This window comes from Bemisia tabaci, chromosome 2 (genome assembly GCF_918797505.1).
Source record: "Bemisia tabaci chromosome 2, PGI_BMITA_v3".
Taxonomy (NCBI): Eukaryota; Metazoa; Arthropoda; class Insecta; order Hemiptera; family Aleyrodidae; genus Bemisia; species Bemisia tabaci.
In genome coordinates, this window is record NC_092794.1 from 66,576,797 (window position 1) to 66,596,107 (window position 19,311).

Below are 19,311 nucleotides of genomic sequence, written 5' to 3' on the forward strand. Positions count from 1 at the left end.
CTCTTAATAAAATTGAAAAGAAAAATACTCATGTTTCAATCGGATTGTTACTTGAATCGGAAGCCAAGCCTTTTAATTAAGCGTATTTCTTTTTGATTTAAGGAAATATCCGGTTGAATCGAGAGTATATTTTTTCTGGAAAATTTTTTTATGAGTCTGGGCTCTAGATTTAACAGACTTTTTGTTCCAGTGTGACTTCGAAGCACAGTTATATTTTCCCCTCAAAATTTTACGGTAAAGCCAGAATGAACTAAGCGGCACGTTTGGATCGAGTTCATCAGCAAGGAACCAACCTAACTAAGTTGAAACTAATAAAAAGAGGTTTGAAGTTTTATTCCTGCATAAGGCTCACTGTTGAAAATAAACTTTAACCCCCTTTTTTACCAACTTTCTGCTTTTCGACTTTTAGTTTTTGGCAGGAGAAAATATACGGCTAGTGGAACTCAAAAACATTCTAAACTCAATTTTTGCGAAAATGTGGGTTGGCTCCTTTCTGATAAACTCGGTCCGTTTAACACTGAGCGTGGAACGCACAGTTGAATTTTAAAAAGTTTTGCCGTTTGTGCATTATGAAGTTGTATCCTCTTCAGCATGCAGGGGCCCCGAAAACGGATTGGCACACTTCAAAAATTTTCAAGCTCGACCGGCATTGCTCTTTAGTTGCGTTAATTAACGAACTTTCCGTTGCGGGAATCATTTTCCACGTAACACTTGAAAGAGAAAACATGTAAGGGATGGTTTCAGTCTCTATCTTGTCTTGTGCTCCATTACCTTGTAAACATGTTTTATTGCTTTGCGTAATGGTGTGTACCGAACCAAGTTCACACGCTGTAAAACGCTCAGACAGCAAGCGTTCTTCCTTCTTGTACAATTTGTCTTATTGCACAAATTGCGATTAAAATTGCGTTAAAAAATCATGGAAATATTTACTGTTGTGGTGACATCATTGCGCAGTGCAGCATTTTTCACATGAAAATTTTAATTTTTGAGAGAAATTTTGACACGCAAATTTCATTTGAGACGCGAGCAATAGCGATCAATCAAAAGACCGCAAATGCATTCAATTTGAGAGAATAAACCGTAAGAAGGACACGTACATATGAGCAACACTTTCAGGAAGGCGTTACGGCATTTTTGCTGAACTCATAGCCAGAGTACCTCAGAGAGAGTAAAAACTTCGCGCGTGGAACCCAGGGTTGAGGTCAAATGTATTTTTTTTTTTTTTTTTTTTTTTTTTTTTTTTTTTTTTTTTTTTTAAATATTTTTTTAATTCCCCTTTTTTTTGATCCTGCATCCAAAAATTACGGGCTACGTATTTGAATTACTTTGGTTGAAACTTTTCAAGCGTCAATTGAGGTACCGAAGCAATTCAGATGTGTGACCCGGAATTCGACAGCTGGACCTTAAATTTTAGTATTTGCGATCTGAAGACTCCCGAGATCCATATGAGCAGCAGTGGCGTGTCGTTCTTTGCTATGCATTTATCTCCCATGTAAATCTGTGGAAAATGGAAAAGAATTCTCTGTGAAAATATGCAGCATACAATAATATTTTGAACGATTTTAAGATCCCGAATCCACATTTATCATGGCATTTTCAGCACGTCATCATTAATATAAACTTCGAAGGATTCAGACTTTCAGCGATTCTACCTTTTTCTATTTCACTCAAGAGATTGCCAGATTGTGCGATAAATGTGAATATTTTACATGAATTTGGATTGGGAAAAGTGCTTAAAAAGCAACTTATCTGGCAACAATAGAGTCCGGGAGGGACGAGAGGCTGCCTTCCTGGGAAAACCTATGATTTAGCCGGAAATGTCATTAAAACAATTGATTCCGTTTGAAGCATCAATTGTATACTAGGGGAAAGCTATTTTGAAATAATAATTGTAAATGGACATAGATGCTACAGAGAGGGAAAAAGGAAAGGGAAAGGAAATGAAATGGGGATCCCGCCCAACACGGAAATATTTTAAAAATATTGCTGAAATATTGTCAAAAACATTTTAACAATATTTTAACAATATCGAAATAATATTGCTGCAATAGTTTGTTGTCCGCCCCCCTGACAATATTGCAGCAATATTGTCAAGGTAATATTGATAATATATTTTAAAAATATTTACTTGCGATGAGGTTATCATATTCCATATCCGTGTGCGCGCACTCTAGGAGACGTCTTTGGTACTAATTTTCTTTCTAATGTACACATGCGTCCAGGTTGTGGATCGTAGAGTTGTTACTGACCTTAAAATCCGCGCCGTCCTAGTCGGGATTAGAACCCACGCCTCGGGGTGGAGTTGATATCCGAAGTCCAGTACTTTACCACCAGACCAGCCAGGCTTGATGTAGATGGGCCCGTAAATTCAATCTCTTAACTATCGCAGGCCTCTGAGTCCGTAATATGTTTGTTTATTGACGGATTCTTATAATATTTTACCAGAATTTATTATTTATTATTTATTTATTTTTTTTTATTTCATCCTGTAATTTGTGTTTCAAATTCTTTATTAATTGTACTCAACATATTCCTATTCATGTATTACAAGTTTTCGTTTTTTTTAACTCTCTCTCATTTTTTTCTTTACCAAATTACTGTTTTTTATAATTGCGTCTTTTTCCAGTTTTAATTATTTGAGCTTTTTCCTAGTTTGAATTTATGTCGATGTATTTATGTTATGTTATTTATTTTTTTCCCTTCTTTTTGTCTTTTCTTCCCCCCCCCCCTTTCTTTTTTCTAGCGATTGATTTTAGTAAGTTCCGCAAAATAATTGGTAAACAGAGCAAAACCATACGCTAATTTGGCAAACATTTTGAAAATCTAGCAAAAATTTTAGCCATAATAGCATAAACTAGTAATGTTAATTTCGCAAAAGTATAGTGCCATTTTCGCACAATAAAATTACCACTTTTGCAAATTGTTTTGTCGTTCTCGCCACGAGGGTGGGCATTTTAGCAAAAAAAGCAAATTGCAGAAATCGCAAACCATTTTTTGCCATTTTAGCAATTAATTTTTAAATATTACAAAAATATTTATAAAATATTTTTAACATAATATTAAACAAATATTTTTAAACTAATATTTCTAAAATAATTTTAAAATATTTTGTAAATATATTTTACAAACTGTTTTAAAAGTAATTACATAAATATATTTTGTAAATATATTTAAAACATTTTTATAAATATATTGTTACAATATTGTCATGAAATATTTTAGCAATATTGTCAACATATTTCTGCAGTGTATTTAAGGAAATATTTACATGACAATATTGTTTCAATATTGACAATATTGCTGCAATATTGCTGCAATATTTCGTGTTGGGCGGGATATGATTACTAATATGCAATCAGAGAGAATAAAACAAAAACATCAGAGAAATTTATATGCGATGAAAGTATAAGAAAAAGACACGAGTGGGCTCATTGCGATATCGGAACTCGAACTATACTATCGTTGAGAAGTTTTTAGACCCCTGCGCCACCGATAATCTTCTTAAGAGGTAAAGACGAACTTTTGCTACTTCAGCAAGTCAAATCGCGGAAGGAGATCCACGAATTGTCTTTTTCCCCCACCCGATGGGATTACGTCCCAGTCAAATGCGTTTTTGAAGAAATGATCGATCCTCATCATCGCTTCATCTCCACACATCTATTCATGTGCAAATGATGGCACGCTCCGGCAACAAGGTTCTGTGACAAAATCATTTTTGCCTTCAGAAGTCCAGAGTCTCCAAAATGTATACATCTTAGTGATCAAATGTCCAATCACTGAGAAAAATGTCTCGCGGAGCGAGCCGAATGTCACTCGCGTAGCGAGTGATCGGGGGTCCAGGGGGCGCAGCCCCTTGGCTGGCCGTGACGGACGCGCAAAGCGCGTCCAGAACGGCTAGTAAAACATAAAATTTTAACATTGAAATGTGCTGAAGGCATGTAAAAAGGAAGAAACAAGGAGAGTTCGCGGTTTTTTAGAGTTATTCTTTCCAAAATATTGAAACCCCGTGAACTCCTCGCACTAAAAAAAAAAAAACACATTGGATTTAGAGTCCAGACTCTTGAAAACATTGCCAAGAAAGAGGACTCTTGATTCAATCAGATTTAAGCTTAAATCAAAGGGAAATCCGCTCAAATTAAGAGGCTTGGTTCTTGATTCACGCTTAAATCTGATTGAAACAAGAGTATTTTTTCTTGTCGCTGTTTTTAAGAGTCTGGACTCTAGATCCAATGTGTTTTTTTTTTTTTCCAATGTAGCTTAAAATTATATTTTCTTTCCCTTGAGGTCACTCAGTTACATATTGTCTACGATGACAACTTAATTATAGACACAATTTTTTTTAAAAAAAAATAGATAAATAAAAATATAAAAAAAAAAAAAAAAAAAAAAAAAAAAATAATAATTAGACGGGATACGCTGTAAGTAATTTTCAGTTAGAAAATCGAAAGACAATAATGAAATTGGTGGTATTTTAGCATTACTTGAATATTAAGTAATAACAGGGGAGGACGTCACGGATTGAGGGGTGTCGAGGGGAGGGGGGGGGGGGAGAAGCACGAGATGATAATGATTCACGGAGAGTGATATGATTTAAGCGACTTTAGAAAGAGATGAGGAGGACGGTAAGTTGTTGGAACGCATGAAACGAGGCAGCGAACATAAAAGAATCGAGGGGAAGCGGGCGGCGTCGTGGAGGGGAGACGACGAAGCCGGGAGGGGGGAGCCGCCTCGCTGTGAAAAGAACAAGAGTGACAAACACGCTAGGTCACAACACACAGTTGTAACAACTCTCAGTGTAAAAATTCCCGGAGCAAAATACAAAAGAAAATGAGCTGAAAAGAGAATATTCAATAATTTTTGCCGCGCTCCCCACTCCGCCGCCCCGCGACTCTCTCCCTCTCTCTCTTTTCCCGTTTTTATATTTCCCCTACAGCACCACAAAATAAGATAGATAGGTGTAACAAAACTCCCCTCCCCGGTGCCCAGGTCTGGGAAAGTCTCACTTGAGCTACTGTTTATACCCACCCACTGCGAGGAGGATCCGAATCGTCGCAACGCAAAAATCAGGATAGCTCGTCTATATTTTTCAATTGTCTTCCCCCCGGTACCTTTGCCCCCTCCCTCTCGCGCCGTGCCCCCTCTCTCTTCCGCCTCTCGCGTGTGTGTGTCATTATCGGTTTCTCCTCCCTCGTCGCTCCACCGACATCGAAAAAATATGTTATCACCTACAATATTTTGCTACTGTGTACTTTAGTATCCTCCCAGAATTAAAAACAATACACGGGCTCCTCTCGCCGGCTACCCGTGTTCGAATTTTCCTCTTCGCTCCCAAGTGTTGTGCCATCCTCAGTGCGGTCACCACCCCGTCGTAATTTTTCAAAGTTCCTGTTGACCAGTTTTCTACCGTATTTCGCCGTTCGTGGAAGTTCACCCGGTGCGGCCGCCCAGCCAATTGGATCAGAAACGTGTTGTGTATGTGCCAAATTTGTGTTCTGTGTCGACGAATCGTTTGCGATCTTGCACGGCGAAAATACCATGCTCGCGATCAAGTTTAAACGTAAATCTATTTTCGCCATTCCATGATGTGATCCGTTGCTCGGTGCTAATATGTGCCTTCTATGAACTTGTGACAGCCGCGAATCGAGGAGAAACAATTGTGACTTTGTGACAAACTCATCCGAGTGTTTTCGATTTCTCGCCGGAAAGAAACGTCGCGGATACCGTTTCGGTTCGCGCGAGTTTTGTGTGGATTAAAACTATTTAGCGAGAATGAATGTGCCAGTAGTGATCACGTGACAGCTCGATCACAAAATCGCTGGAGAGGGTCAAGATTCACACCCTTGTTGACTTGACTGTCATGTCCCAATTTGGTCTTTCTTTAAGAACAGCGTCTCCAGCAAAACTTCAAACTCAGGTACCTGAAATTATCATGCTGATAAGGCTACATTATCTCTAAAGCATGCTTTTGGCGATTTTGGATGATATTTTGGCGTCTTCGATAATGCCAAAAATTGCTCTTGCTGTGTCGTTTCTTTCACGTGAAAAATGGTTTCATTTAGAAAACAAGATGGGATTCTTAACTTTTGATAACGATCATATCATGGCACGGCTCCTATCTCACTATGCTAGACCTGAAGTGAACGGGAAAAGACGTACAATTACGAGGAAAGAATCTCAGAATTTGACCATAAATTTCAAAGATTGACAATTATATCGGTCGTGCTTTTACATCCGATCCATCGAACTGAGAGAACGCAATATAACGAGAACCCTAATTATAATTAACCGCTTTTATAGCACCTAAATGACATCAAACCTACAAGCAAACCCACAAACTCTTTAAACTACAATTTAATCGTGCCAATTATATACTCTCTTGCAATTTTTCTTGAGTATTATAATAAGTTTACACGACCTTAATTGCTAGGATTCGTAAAACATACCCGTACCTTCTTCTGGATGGTAATGTAGGATGCTCAAACTATAAGTACATCGTTCCATCCGAAAATATCCATTAGATTAATGTATACCAATACCACTGACTGCTGTAGCTGTCACTACACTTTTTATTTAAAAAAAATTACCGTCAGTTTATCAATACTGGCTTCTCCCTAACCGAATATTATTTTACTTTTGAGGCAATAAAATCTAAAGATTGTACAAGAGGCTTACAGTTCTCCAGCCTTAGCAGAAGAGAGGCTTTCGGAAATTTAAATATACCGGTTTTCATCATGTGAAACCACCACAAAACGAAAAAGCAGTTTCTAGGAGCATATAGTATTGAGACAAGATTCTCTAACCGGAGCTCATTCCAGAAAAAGTGAGACTTAACATTTCAAATTCTTACATTGATCTTCATGTGTCTCTTTAGAAATAGGATCTAATAGGTTATGAAATAAGTTGGTGGTGTCAATTGTTGGTAGAGAAGAGAAAAATATGCAGAAGTAGGCAGTTACAATAACATATTTCCACAGCTGCCCCTCCACGGTGCTGCTCATTGCAAACAATTACGCACTTTTACTGCGGTAGAAGGGTTATTTTTAAAAGCAAGTCAACACTGGAAAAAAACACATTGGATCTAGAGTCCAGACTCTTAAAAACATCGACACAATCGGATTTTTGCTTAAATCAAGAACCAAGCCTCTTAATTTGAGCGGATTTCCTTTTGATTTAAGCTTAAATCTGATTGAATCAAGAGTATTTTTTCTTGTCAATGTTTTCAAGAGTCTGGACTCTAGATGCCAATGTGGTTTTTTTTCCAGTGAATATTTCCGTGTATAAGAAACTGCATATTATCTTCAAAAAACGTCCTATCTGAGAGGAGAGTTCGGGAAAATTCTTCGAGGGAAATTTCTGTTGCAACAACAGACAATTTTCCTCGCTCTCTGCAAAAAATCTAAATTTTGAAAAATTCATAAACCGGCCACCCATTCCGTGGATAAGGCCAACGTGCGGTGAACTCATCTAAAATCATTCGTCGCTATTTTGGCTTCAACTTTCAATGGCGAAGTTTAATGAAGGGTGTCAACTATAGGGTCATTAGCCTATGGCTTTTTCCCTAAGTTACAAGTGCGATAAGCGAACTCTAGTTAGCACAATATTAGTGGAAAATTTTCAATAAGCATTGGAAGAAGAGATTTAACAGCGCCAAACTAACCACTCAGGTATAAACATGACACACAGTAATTGGTTCTGCACAAAAATTGAACTTAATGAGTCGAGGTGGCTCCAAGCATCTACTGAAACTGTACACTTCAATAGTCAACAACATTTTTAAAGGCAAATTTCAGCCGAAGAATATCGTCCTTCACATGTTCTCTTTTTAAGATAATGGGCTCAATAAGTCGAATTAAAGTCGCACCTTAAAACTGTTTTAAGTCGAGTCATTCTGGCGTTATTCTTCTAGTCGAGTGGAAATATACCTGGTGGGTTTCGAAGTATGACGAAAATGCACTAAAAAATGTTTAATCTAGCGGTGTAATCTAATGGTAGCGAGCAATTAACGAAGGATGACAGAGAATATCGATCTCCATCTACTTTTTTACGTCGAAATTCACAATATGATCATTTGAGAGCAGTTGGTAATTTGGAGCTGACTCGCCGGTCGCTATAAAATTGAATATATCCATTACATCGAGAAACGACGGCCGTTTTACAGGTTCAAGCCCATTGTGTTTTTCACGGCGGGTCAGAGATGGTGTCTTGATAGCTGCGACCGTGCCCTTAATTTTTATTTGCGAGACAAGCAATGATTTTAAAATGCAAATCTGAGGGAAAGATACTCTGCGATTGTTTATACTGCTTATTTAAATCTTTAGGTCGTATTCTGGATTTATCATTTTGCGGTAGGAATGGATGTTTGTAATGTTGCCAAATTCTAGGAAAAGTCGTGCACTTTGTACTCGTTGGCCTTAAAACCTTTCCCTCTAACACGTATCCCAGAACAAATTGCAGAAACAGTTCCTTTGACCCGTCTCACGTTTTTTTTCTCTCTTCGTAATATCAAATACGCATTTTCATTCTTAAAAGCGTTTAGACATTGTAAAACGCACGGTTTTCGGGTCATTGATGTTAAGAAAAATTATGTCTCTTATAATTGAAACCAAGGCTTGTGGAAAATTTCTGTTGCAAATGGGGCAAATTAATGATCTATTAAAGATTTATGAAATTAGGTCCATGCAAATTCAAACTTAGTTTTGAGGTGACCGTTCTTAACTGTGGATAAACAAAGACAGGAATATAAACAGATTAAAACACTAAATGGAAAAGTTTAGTCGGTGACATGAATCTGATCGAAGATATATGTACCCTCTTTGCCCAATTATTCAGTGTGAATAGAAATATTCAAATAGTATATATAGTATAGTATAGTGTAAGTAAAAGCGAGTTTCTCTTTTCACGTTTGGATTGTGTGAGGAAACGCCACGAGATATTCAAAATTATTTCCAAACCATAGCGAGATACGTCTCGAAATTTCCATGGGCTTATTCAGATTAGTGAACTAAATTGAAATGCTTCAAATTCTTTTATTAAAAATTTGCTGCAGAGAAACTATTTAAGAATTTGTGAAAGAACCAAAAAGAAAAAGTTCTGTTTTTTAAAAAAAAAAGTATTTTTCGTAAAAATTTCGACCTTGAAATCACAGAAAACTATTTTCTTAATTTTATAGTAGGTATAATTCTCGTAATTTATGATGGTTGAAAAACAGTCATAACTAATAGCTAATCTCAATACTACTAAAGTTAGGTCGGAAACGTGCATTTGAAAACGATTGAATCCTTTTTTCATTTCTCTTCCCTTTAATGATTGCGGTTTTTCAGTTGTATCTCTTAAATGTTGAGGAATAACAATTATTTTCTTCTCAGATCGTGTCTTTCACTCATGCAATCTCAATTTCACTTCAGTGTATGTAAACATTAAAAGCAATGATATTTGACCTTCCAGTGAGGAAAATCAGGTGTTGCCCAACAGCCGCTTGGAAAATATTTTTCTATTATAATATGTGCTCGGTGGAAATACTTTAAATCATTGTAAGAGCAGTTGTTATCAAATACTGACGTCAGAGCGATGTTAATTAGTGAAGTATTTAAACATAATTTCAGTCGGACGTCTAAACAACTCATCGCTTGTGGGAACACTCGAATTTAGTGGCCATTAAGTATGTAAAGTTATTGTAAACATGAGTGCATACTGTTTTCTGTCTTGCATTATTTGTCCACTGCTTTGAGTGGTGTACTCTGATTATCATGATGAAAGCCAGTTCTGCGTGATCCATTCGAGGTCGTCTAAACATTCAAGAAAGCAGCCAATGCGTTTTAGACGCTGCTCAATGAAAATTGATTTGAGGTACAGAGAAAAGAAATTCAGATTTTGTCGTGAATTCGCGTAGTTAAATATCAAGGAAGTGTTTAGGTACTCACAATAAGTAATTAAAGTAATCGTGTATGCTCAAATTGTAATTTATTTTTGCAGTGTTCATAGGGGAAAAAACATAAATACAAATATGTAATCAGCATAATTGAGGAGTGAGAATTCAAAATCTGTTCAGAAATGGGCGCCAAGGTGCTGCTAAAATTGTGCTTCGTTCTTTAATGTAATAAAAAGAAAAAAGAAAAGAAAATTGCTTTCAATTCGTTGAATTTTTTAAGGCAATTTTCTTTAAGGACAAGGAGTGGAGGAGGAAATCAGGAGGTGTCAAATGCGTGATGATCTCTGGGAGGATACGGGGCAGTGGCGATTGGGCGTCGCAGAGCGCGCGAGGCTGCGCTGTGAAAGCGGCATAATGTATGTGCGTAATTTTCTTTGAAATGTAATCTTATTGGGAAAACAAGAACTTTTATTCTAAGGCCACTTTCTGGATTCTCGTTGATCATTCATCGATCATCGCGCCCCCTCCTCCCAATAAAAACCGGTAGAATTATTTCACATTTTTATTGGAAGTAGCTAAAACGTGAACTTATTTCAATAAAAACATAATTTACTTTCATCATGTAAAATATCTCATTTGTACTGAGCTGTCAATTCGCAAGGAATTTTTCTCCCTTCAAAATTGTTTGGTGCATCTCTTAACGCACCCACACTCATCTTTTGGAAAGAAACAGACACTTAATCACGGTTGAATTAAAACGATTTCGTCATAAAAATTCCTTCGATTCGTTTTATTTGTGTCGAAATCTAGAGGAATTCAAGCAATGTGGCAACAATTGCCGAATGTACGTCAAAAATGAAGCCATCAGCATCTAACACAACGGCGATACATCCATGAGTCGCGTACCGTCACTTCCGGTTAAGCCGGACCTCTCATGGAGTTAGCCAGATTTTCTGAAAATCGCTTTAATTGCCATGGAAGTACAGTGGGATTTTTAAATATCTTAAAAAACCCGACAACCTTGCGCAGCTTTAAGCCCGGTCAAAATTGTAGCGCCGACTCACCGCATTCTTTTAAATTTTCCTGGGTTTCGGAAAAATGCATTTCATCTTTCATTGTAAGCATAATTTAAGCTCAGTTCGACCAGTGCATAGTCCCAAAATTATCATAAACATATGAATTTAAGAGTGTCAAGACAAACGATTGAGTCTGTAGTCGGAGGATTTTTATTAGTCGGGCTTTGCTTTTCAAAACAATGTAAATAAAATTCATTGATAGCAGTAAGGTGTAAAATTCACCAAAAATGTCTGATACAATTAGGTCAAATTTGTCATTTTATTAAGGGATTTATGTTTCTCTTTTCAAAATACAATTGTTGCAGATAAAAAATTAAGGCAGTCAGAAAGATGCGACACGGTTCACTACATCAGAGGGGGAAAATTGATCAAACTCGGTTAATTTTCTGTAACAAAGACATTTATTTAATCAACAAAAATTTTATATAAATAGAAAAAAAGACTGTCAAACTCTCACCGGAAAATTCATCAATTAAAATTTTGTTTCCATTTCAAAATAAGATCTTAGAAGCTATGGTTGGTTTCATTGCACGTGCTTTGCTTAAAATGTAATGAACCCAACGCCCTAAAAAACTCAAGAGTGGGACAAATTTATTTTTCATTTGAATTTTTTAAGAGAAAATCAGAATCCTCAAGATGAAAAATGAAGCCTACGTTGCATCATTTTGCACCAAGCGATGTAAATTTTCCTATTTATCCCATTCTCTGGTGCGGCTTGAAGGTAAAATATGAGAAATTTTAGCAATTTTTCAAAGTTAGGAACCAGGACATTTCTCCTTCTTCAGCTTGAATCTTCTGAGGAAGCTCTTCTTATCGGATGAAAAGAAAATTGATCGGGTTTCTATTTGAGACAGTCGGAATTCCTGTTCAGGAAACGTGTCATCCAATAATTTCTTCAAGTTTCACTTAATCTCCCTTTTTTTTCAAAGTTCCTCTGCAATTTCGTTGTTTTGCAAACCTTTTTTTTTTCAGAGTGTTTTTGCGAAGAAAAACAAACCAAAATGGATTCTGACGGTCGCCTCACAAGTATTGCATCGCGACAACCTGCATTCCTTTTGCCTCCAATAGACACTGGAAAAAAAAAAGTCGGTTGGATTTAGAGTCCAGATTCTTAATAACACTGACAAGAAAAAATACTCATGATTTAATCCGATTTTTCCTTGAATCGAAGAGCCGAGCCTCTTGGAGTTCCTTTCGATTCAAGTAAAAAGTCCCATTGAATCAATAGTATTCTTTTTGTCAATGTTTTTAAGAGTCTGGACTCAAGAGTTACGCGACTTTTTCTCCCAATACAACTATGGTTCCTGTTGCCTCCAATATAAATCTGATTATACACTGGAAGAATAACACATTGGATCTAGAGTCCAGACTCTTAAAAACATCGACAAGAAAAAGTACTCTTGATTCAATCAGAATCTAGCTTAAATCAAGAACCAAGCCTCTTAGTTTAAGCGGATTTCGTTTTGATTCAAGGAAAAATCCGATTGAATCAAGAGTATTTTTTCTTGTCAATGTTTTCAAGAGTCTGGACTCTACATCCAATGTGTGTGTGTTTTTTTGTTTTTTTCAGTGTAGGAAATTGTCAACAGGAAAATTTTTCTAATGGCGTTGATGCATTGCAGTCTCCCAATATAAAATTGAATGTTTCATCAATTTAAAAGCATAAAAAAAAGAAAGAAAGAAAGTACGGGTTCATTAAATGTTGGTGTTACGACAACTGACGTGGAATCTGCCCAGGCTCTTATGAGTTCGACGAGGGCAGGGTCTTGCCTCCGGCGCTATCTTCAAAGCCAAGCGGAGGTGTGGGAGTGAAATAATCAAATATCACGTGTTGTCTTTTGACAGAGATATAAAGTTTGAAAGCGACCCGCGGGATTTCATCGAGGAAACATTTTTATAGACCCCGCAAAGACACGCTCAGAATTTGTGATGTCTTCGGCTGGTTGGAGCCTCTGCCTCTCCAGGGCTTTCCCCTCCAGCTCCACCCGGCTATTTTATTCTTTCTTCAAATCGCGGGGACGGCTTTCTCCCATCTTTGTGTGGATGTACTCAGTTTCATTACTCCCGCAGCCCTCAAAATAGCGGAATGGTGCATTTTCGGCTACCCCATCAGTAAGAACGAGCTCTTCCTTTAATTTCGGAGGGAGCCATTACGCTAAAATTTCGTAATCGAGTTTCCTTTAAAATTTGACCAATCTGATATAAATGAAATACTTGATTCTGTAAAAACAGCGCAATTCGTCTTCTTCGTAAAAGAAAAACAAGAGGAATGAGAAATACGTATTGACGTAAATTCAAACAAGACAGCAGTGTGTAAATCCATATTATTCCGCTAGAAAGCTGTACTCACCGCTTTTTTGACCAAAATGATACCTCTTTTTGCAAACTTTTTACCTTCTTTGTTTGTTGTTCAAGTTTGTTCAATTTTGCTGTCAAATTTCTCGCCTCTCAATCCGAACGGTAAAAAACTAAGATCCTCGAATGGATTAGGTTCAGTGTTTAATTAAAAATGTGTCAAGTTTTAAATTGTCAAGTGTAATTATTTATCATGTATATTGTATGCGATAATTCATACTTTATATATATTTTACCGTCAAGACAGTATAAAAGGGTTGCCCTAAATTGTAAATATAATATTCTTTTTAATTCGTCCGAGGATAAAATATCGGCTTAATGATATCATGGATACGCTGTGCGCTGTGGTCTGGTTAGCACCCGGAGCGACATCCAAAGTAGAGACTGCGATAGGTTTGATGCAGTGGTGAGGCATGAATGATCGATTATCGATATTTCCCCTCTTGAAGTTGCGGTAAAGAATCGATCATTAAGGTATCCGCTGCGAATATATACCCTCTCTATCGATCCTTTTCTATAGGTTAAAACGACAGATCAATCGATATATCGCAAAGCATGCCGTGCCACTGGTTTGATGTGATTCACATTGTGAAACTCCCACACACCATGACAGGATAGCCTCAGAACGGTGGTTCGGAAGTGCATTTGAATGAAAAATTCTGTTCGGATGCAAGGAGGATTCGAGCACTTTAATTAACATCAATTTGGATGTTAAAAGAAGACGAGAAGAAGGAGAGGAGCGGTTGAATGTCATCTTGGTGACCAGCATTGACTAATATCAAGAGATTTCTTAAAATATCGCGAGCTGTTTCTTCAAGCCATAATTGAAATTAAATCCAGAGATCTAAACTAAAGCTCCACATTTTATTTATTTTTTTTTTTTTTTTAAAAAAAAAGGGTAATTTTTTTTAGTAAAACCGACTTAATTACTACCTCCGGACTCCGGTAGTTTTTCCTTTTGTAAATAAACGATTTGGCAACGTGGGACTGGCGAGTGATCTGCGTCTATATCTGGTCAGCGAATCAGCCGATGAATGGTTGGTGGTCCCCTGATGTTTTACCGGTGATGCTGGAGGTTGTAATCCCTCACTCCCCCCGGACCGCGGGCCCCCGGGCCCCTTATCTCTCACTCCTACACAGCCGTGTTTCTTTCCATTTATTCTCCCTTGAAAAGAGGAGTTGTTCTTAATTAGATTGCGTTCATCGGGTTGATTTCATTGACTTCGTCATGAGAGCGGTGACGGAAAGTGGCTTTCCATGCTTGATGCCTTTCCACTGTTTTGCGTCACAACGAGAGAACGAGGAAGCTCTTGAGTCGGCCCATCGTCAGACGACCCATTGTCCTCATCTCTGCGATTTATTTCAGCTATTATTCCGCAGTGCTGCCATCTTATTTTATCAAGAGATTCCGAATTAATTTCGATTTCCGGAAACATTCCGATTTCCAAAAACATATTCCGATTTGCCCAAGTTCCGAAAATAATTCAACTTTTTTAAAAAATTCCGGGGCTAAATTTCAAAATATGCCCGGATTTAGTTCCGAAGATCGTCAAATTTGATCAAGCAGCCTCTAAATTTGATCAAATAAATGGTCTAACTGGCGCAGAACCGCAAATTTCGAGGAAATTCCAAAAATAGCTGAAAATTCCGGGGACTCAGAAGATTCCGGGAAAAAATCCGAATTTCGGAATTAATTCCGGGAAATGGCAGCACTGAAATTTTGCAGCATAAACGGGCCGAGTTAAGCAGAAAGGCACCAAGCCACATTAGCTATTGTCAAATTTAATCGGGCTTCTTAACTTTTTTTTTTTTTTTACATGAAATCGGTTGTGCGGATTTTTTGTGCAAATTTGAGTGAATTTTCTGCACCAAGATGCGAGGTGTCATTAAGACCGTGAAAGCTCATGACACTCCGCAAAAAGAATAGATTCCGATTCGTCATATCACTCAGGGTTTTTGGCACCTTATAGACTCCTGCACAGAATTTCACTCCACAATTTTGAACAGTGCCACTGAAAAAAAAGAATCTTAAATTTGCCGCCAAGAAGTATTTCTTCTTAAATCAAGAATTTTTCTGGTTAATAGAAGCTACTTTTTTTGCCTAATCCGAACATTATTTTTCTTGTATCAAGAAAAAGTCAGCCTAAAGCAAGATGAAAAAATTCTTGGCGGCAAATTCAAGAATCATCATGCTTGATCCAAGCTACTTTTTTTCAGTGAGGGCTCCTCAAAGAAAGGAGCTGTTGAAGGCACGATTATGAAGACGACCCTAATTTCTAGTGGAAAGACAAACTGCAATCATGATTGAATGAAATAAGTCCAAGTTTAAAAAGTAGAGTGCGTGGTCCCACGATTCCAACAACATATTTCCAACGTAAATACTCTTTCACCCCAACAAAGCCCGGCTGACCCCTCTTCACATTAGAATATGTAAAGCAATTCACAGTATGCAGCCACGGCATGGCAGCAGCCAGCTCAACCTCCATGGCACGTAAGAAAAACTGTGTAAATTATGTACTCGCGTTGCGTTGGCTAAGTGTCATGAATTCATAACTTTGACCCTATGCAAAGTCTTTGATGAATGGTCCTTGGTCCTCCGAGGGGACGGTGGTTTCGGCAGCCAATCACCACAACGCGCCCTTTCATCCGCAACCCACTTTAAAGCAGCGTCACTACACCAGGACCGGTGCTCTATCCTTCCTCGGAAACTAATATTTAACAGATGGCACAACAAAAAACTGGCTGTACTCTGCTTTCAGCATGTTTGCCAAATCATGAAATCTCTAATATTCTTCCCGATTTAGTCCAGACTTTAATCGTATTTTATACTAAAACTCTGACAACGTAACAGATGTGGTATTCCGAATTTTCTTAAATATCTGAATGTATTTTGCCGTTTGGCTGTTCTGCTTGCGCATACTGTTTATTTACAGAACAAAGGTTCCAGGAAGAACTTTTGAATGAAAATTTGACAACATTTAACAATAAAGAGCGACTATTTTTGACTCATTTTAGAAACATCATAAGTGTGATTTGTTGCTCTATGCAGGGAGGTTCTTTCGCCAGAAATATCATTTCCTAATTGAAAAATGTCATACAATCATGAAACCTCAAATGGATTACATTTTGCAAAGACGGACTACTATTTTTCACATATTTCAGAAAGAACATATGTGCCATAATTTCATCTAATATGCAGGTAGGTGGTTGTGTGGTGGTAGTCTAATTGAGTCGTGTTAATTGTGCCAAGATACCAATTATTTTTCCTCCCATCGCTCGTGGTATTAATAACTGGAATTTCTCTATAGATTACTAAAATCGGACTCCACCACAATTCCACAATGCGTATAATGTGCAATGTGCAATATTTGGAATCTAAACGTTAGTAAGATCCTCTCAAATGCAAGCGGTGTGTTTCCGGGTTCCCCAAAAGAAGCCAACAAAGTATCTCCTGCGAGTAACAAGTATTCACTTCCTGAAAGGTCAACGTACCGTTGAGTTCGTTGGATCGTTGAGTCGTTCGGATATTTACAAAATCCAAAAATCATGTTCAATATTTAGCTGCTCTCAGCACTTTAATTTGCACTACTTTGAGAGATTTATTGGAATGGTACGCAATGATATTAAATGTTTGGAATACTCTTCGAGGAAAGGAGCCATAAATATGAAATGATGCCATTAATACAATATATTTTTGCTATGTTTATAAACGAATCATCCATCAAAAAATTGTAAAATGTCTCAATTTTGGAGTCTCAAGACAGCAGTCTACATAGAACTGAATTTACTCCAGCACTCCAGCAGTACAAGAGATTTTGAGGTTGTCCGAATTACAGAGCGTGTCCGAATTGTCTGATTCTCGCACAATTAAGTCGAGCATGTTCACAGAATTTAACAGATTTTCTTATTTTTTCTCCTGCTTCTTTTTTTCACAATGTGTGTGTGTGAGGGTGTGTGCGCGCGCGTGAGTGTATGTGTTTCCCTTCTCCCGCGACTAGATCGCGCGCACACTTTTTTGCAACGAGAAATTTTTTGAATTAATTCAGGTAAACGACCTGCCAAAATGCTGGCGATTATCGGTATACTTGATCTAAACTACAGCTTGAAAACTAAATCATAAAAAACTGCACGGATCATGATTATTAATTTTTTTTCTTCTTTTTTGCGTTCTCATTTGTGTTTTTCTTCCTTTTTCTGCCGGTCTCGGTACGTCTGAATATAATTATCCTGCACTGGTAGGTGAGAGTGCTCGTTGCCAAACTTTATCGTATTTCATCATTTTTCGCCATCCTAAATTTAGGCATTTTTTCATATTTTTCCCGGTGAATTGGCCTGTCGTTTCGTTTCATAGAACAGATTTAATTTTTCCTGCGATTTTATCATTCGTATTAACCTAGATATCCTCGTTCTGCCTTATAGATTTGGATCGAATCGCTTTTCCCCCTTTCCAGCGTAGGTTTTTGTCAATTTGACATCACCGCGCATATCCGCAAAATGGAACAATTAATTCCACCGAATACTAAATCTGTAAACAACTGCATGAGTATGTTGAGTCTCGAGTTTTGATTAACTTCACGGAGAAAAAATTGAGGAGGAAAAAACAGAAGTGAAAATTTTCGGTCATGCTATAGACCTTGTCTGCTCCTTGTTTAAGCACGCTAATTCTCTTCTAAGATCTTATTCTTACGTCCATACTCCATGGACAGCACAAAGTGAATCCAACGTTTTCGAACTGAATAAGATGATAAGAAGGCAGTGTTTTTGGGAGTGAAAAAAAGTTTCCTCACCTGTGTTCTGATAACCCAAGGCGAATTATTTTCCCTCTCTCTTTTTATGGCTTGGAACACGTGAGCCGTCTATTTATTTCATTCAAGAAAATATAATCACATGCAACTGACCGTATTTTTTCTGGCACTTGGTATGCTTATTTTCTAGATGCTGTTTACAGCACTGCAAACTTTTTCCCCCTCTTTGTTTTAAAATTTTCTTTCTCACTCTTCGTATACTCAAGAATCTCTCTTTTAGAAATTTGGGCCATGGGTAATCCATGGCTGTGGTGCAATCGGCTCTAGAAAAGTCACAACCCGTTGAAATGATGAAATTTTAAATAACAGTTAAACGGTACAGAGACAAAGGGAACGAAAAAACTCTGCAAAGCTAAAAGTATTGACATACATGTACGGAATTAAAGTGACGATCAAGCGTTTGTGAAAACTGTTTGAACTTGAAAACTTTTTTGTGATTTGTGACAATACGTCTGTGATGATCATATGCTGGTTGTCTACAAGAAAAGACTCGGCTGAGACACCTACAGGGCAGATTCAACTAAAATTGGCCCAACCACATATCACGTTGCCTCATAGAGTAACAAGAAACTGCGAAAAGAGCGAAACGCCCTAATTTCTCTATGATTTTCCCCAAAATCAGAATGCAAATACTCACCAAATTTCAAGTTCGAATGTTTCTTAGGTAAATGTTTGTTAAAAAAAAAATAAAATTCCAGAGGAGATTAGATAACATCTGAGGTAGTTAGGTTCATTCTAGTTAAATGCGTCAAAACTCTAGGGAGAAATCAGTGGCACAAATAACAATTACCAAATTATCAGCTCATAAATATGGTAAAGTGTTAATTCTCAGGTTATCAATGACCGCACTCGAATTAATGCCGGGGAAAAACATCTAAATTATTGTAAAATATGACAAATATTTCTACCTTCCAGCGAAACAGATAGAGTCGGAGATATATTTTCATAGCTTGTTAAGAAATTCCGGAGGGAAGGAGTTCCCTGCCAGGTTTTCGTGAATGCGCTTCATGCTTCGTTTATTTTCCCGGGCAATGCGCGACAACGCTGCTATGCAAATCGCTCGCTGGGTTTTGAGTGTCGCAGCGCCGGGGTCAAGCGTTGTTATAATTAATTTTTGACTTGATTATTAGCCGTTGCAACTGGTATTTGTATCCTCTTCGCATGTTGCATGTTTAATTCCATCGCCGGTCGTGGCTTCATCTTGAAT

The 19,311-nt window shown here is 37.5% G+C and overlaps 1 protein-coding gene across 2 annotated transcripts in view; it reads left to right on the plus strand.

Annotated features, from left to right (window-relative positions):
• Nucleotides 1-19,311, plus strand: part of mirr (iroquois-class homeodomain protein mirror) — a 96,100-nt gene that overhangs the window by 17,964 nt on the left and 58,825 nt on the right. The window contains exon 1 of one of the 2 annotated variants that reach the window (XM_019055437.2): nucleotides 4,771-5,914. The exons of the other annotated variant lie outside the window; for it this stretch is intronic. Within the exon in view, the coding sequence (XP_018910982.2) occupies nucleotides 5,858-5,914 (57 nt within the window). The 5' untranslated portion in view covers nucleotides 4,771-5,857. Of the gene's footprint in view, nucleotides 1-4,770; nucleotides 5,915-19,311 lie in introns of those variants that run through there. 2 annotated transcript variants of the gene reach the window in all.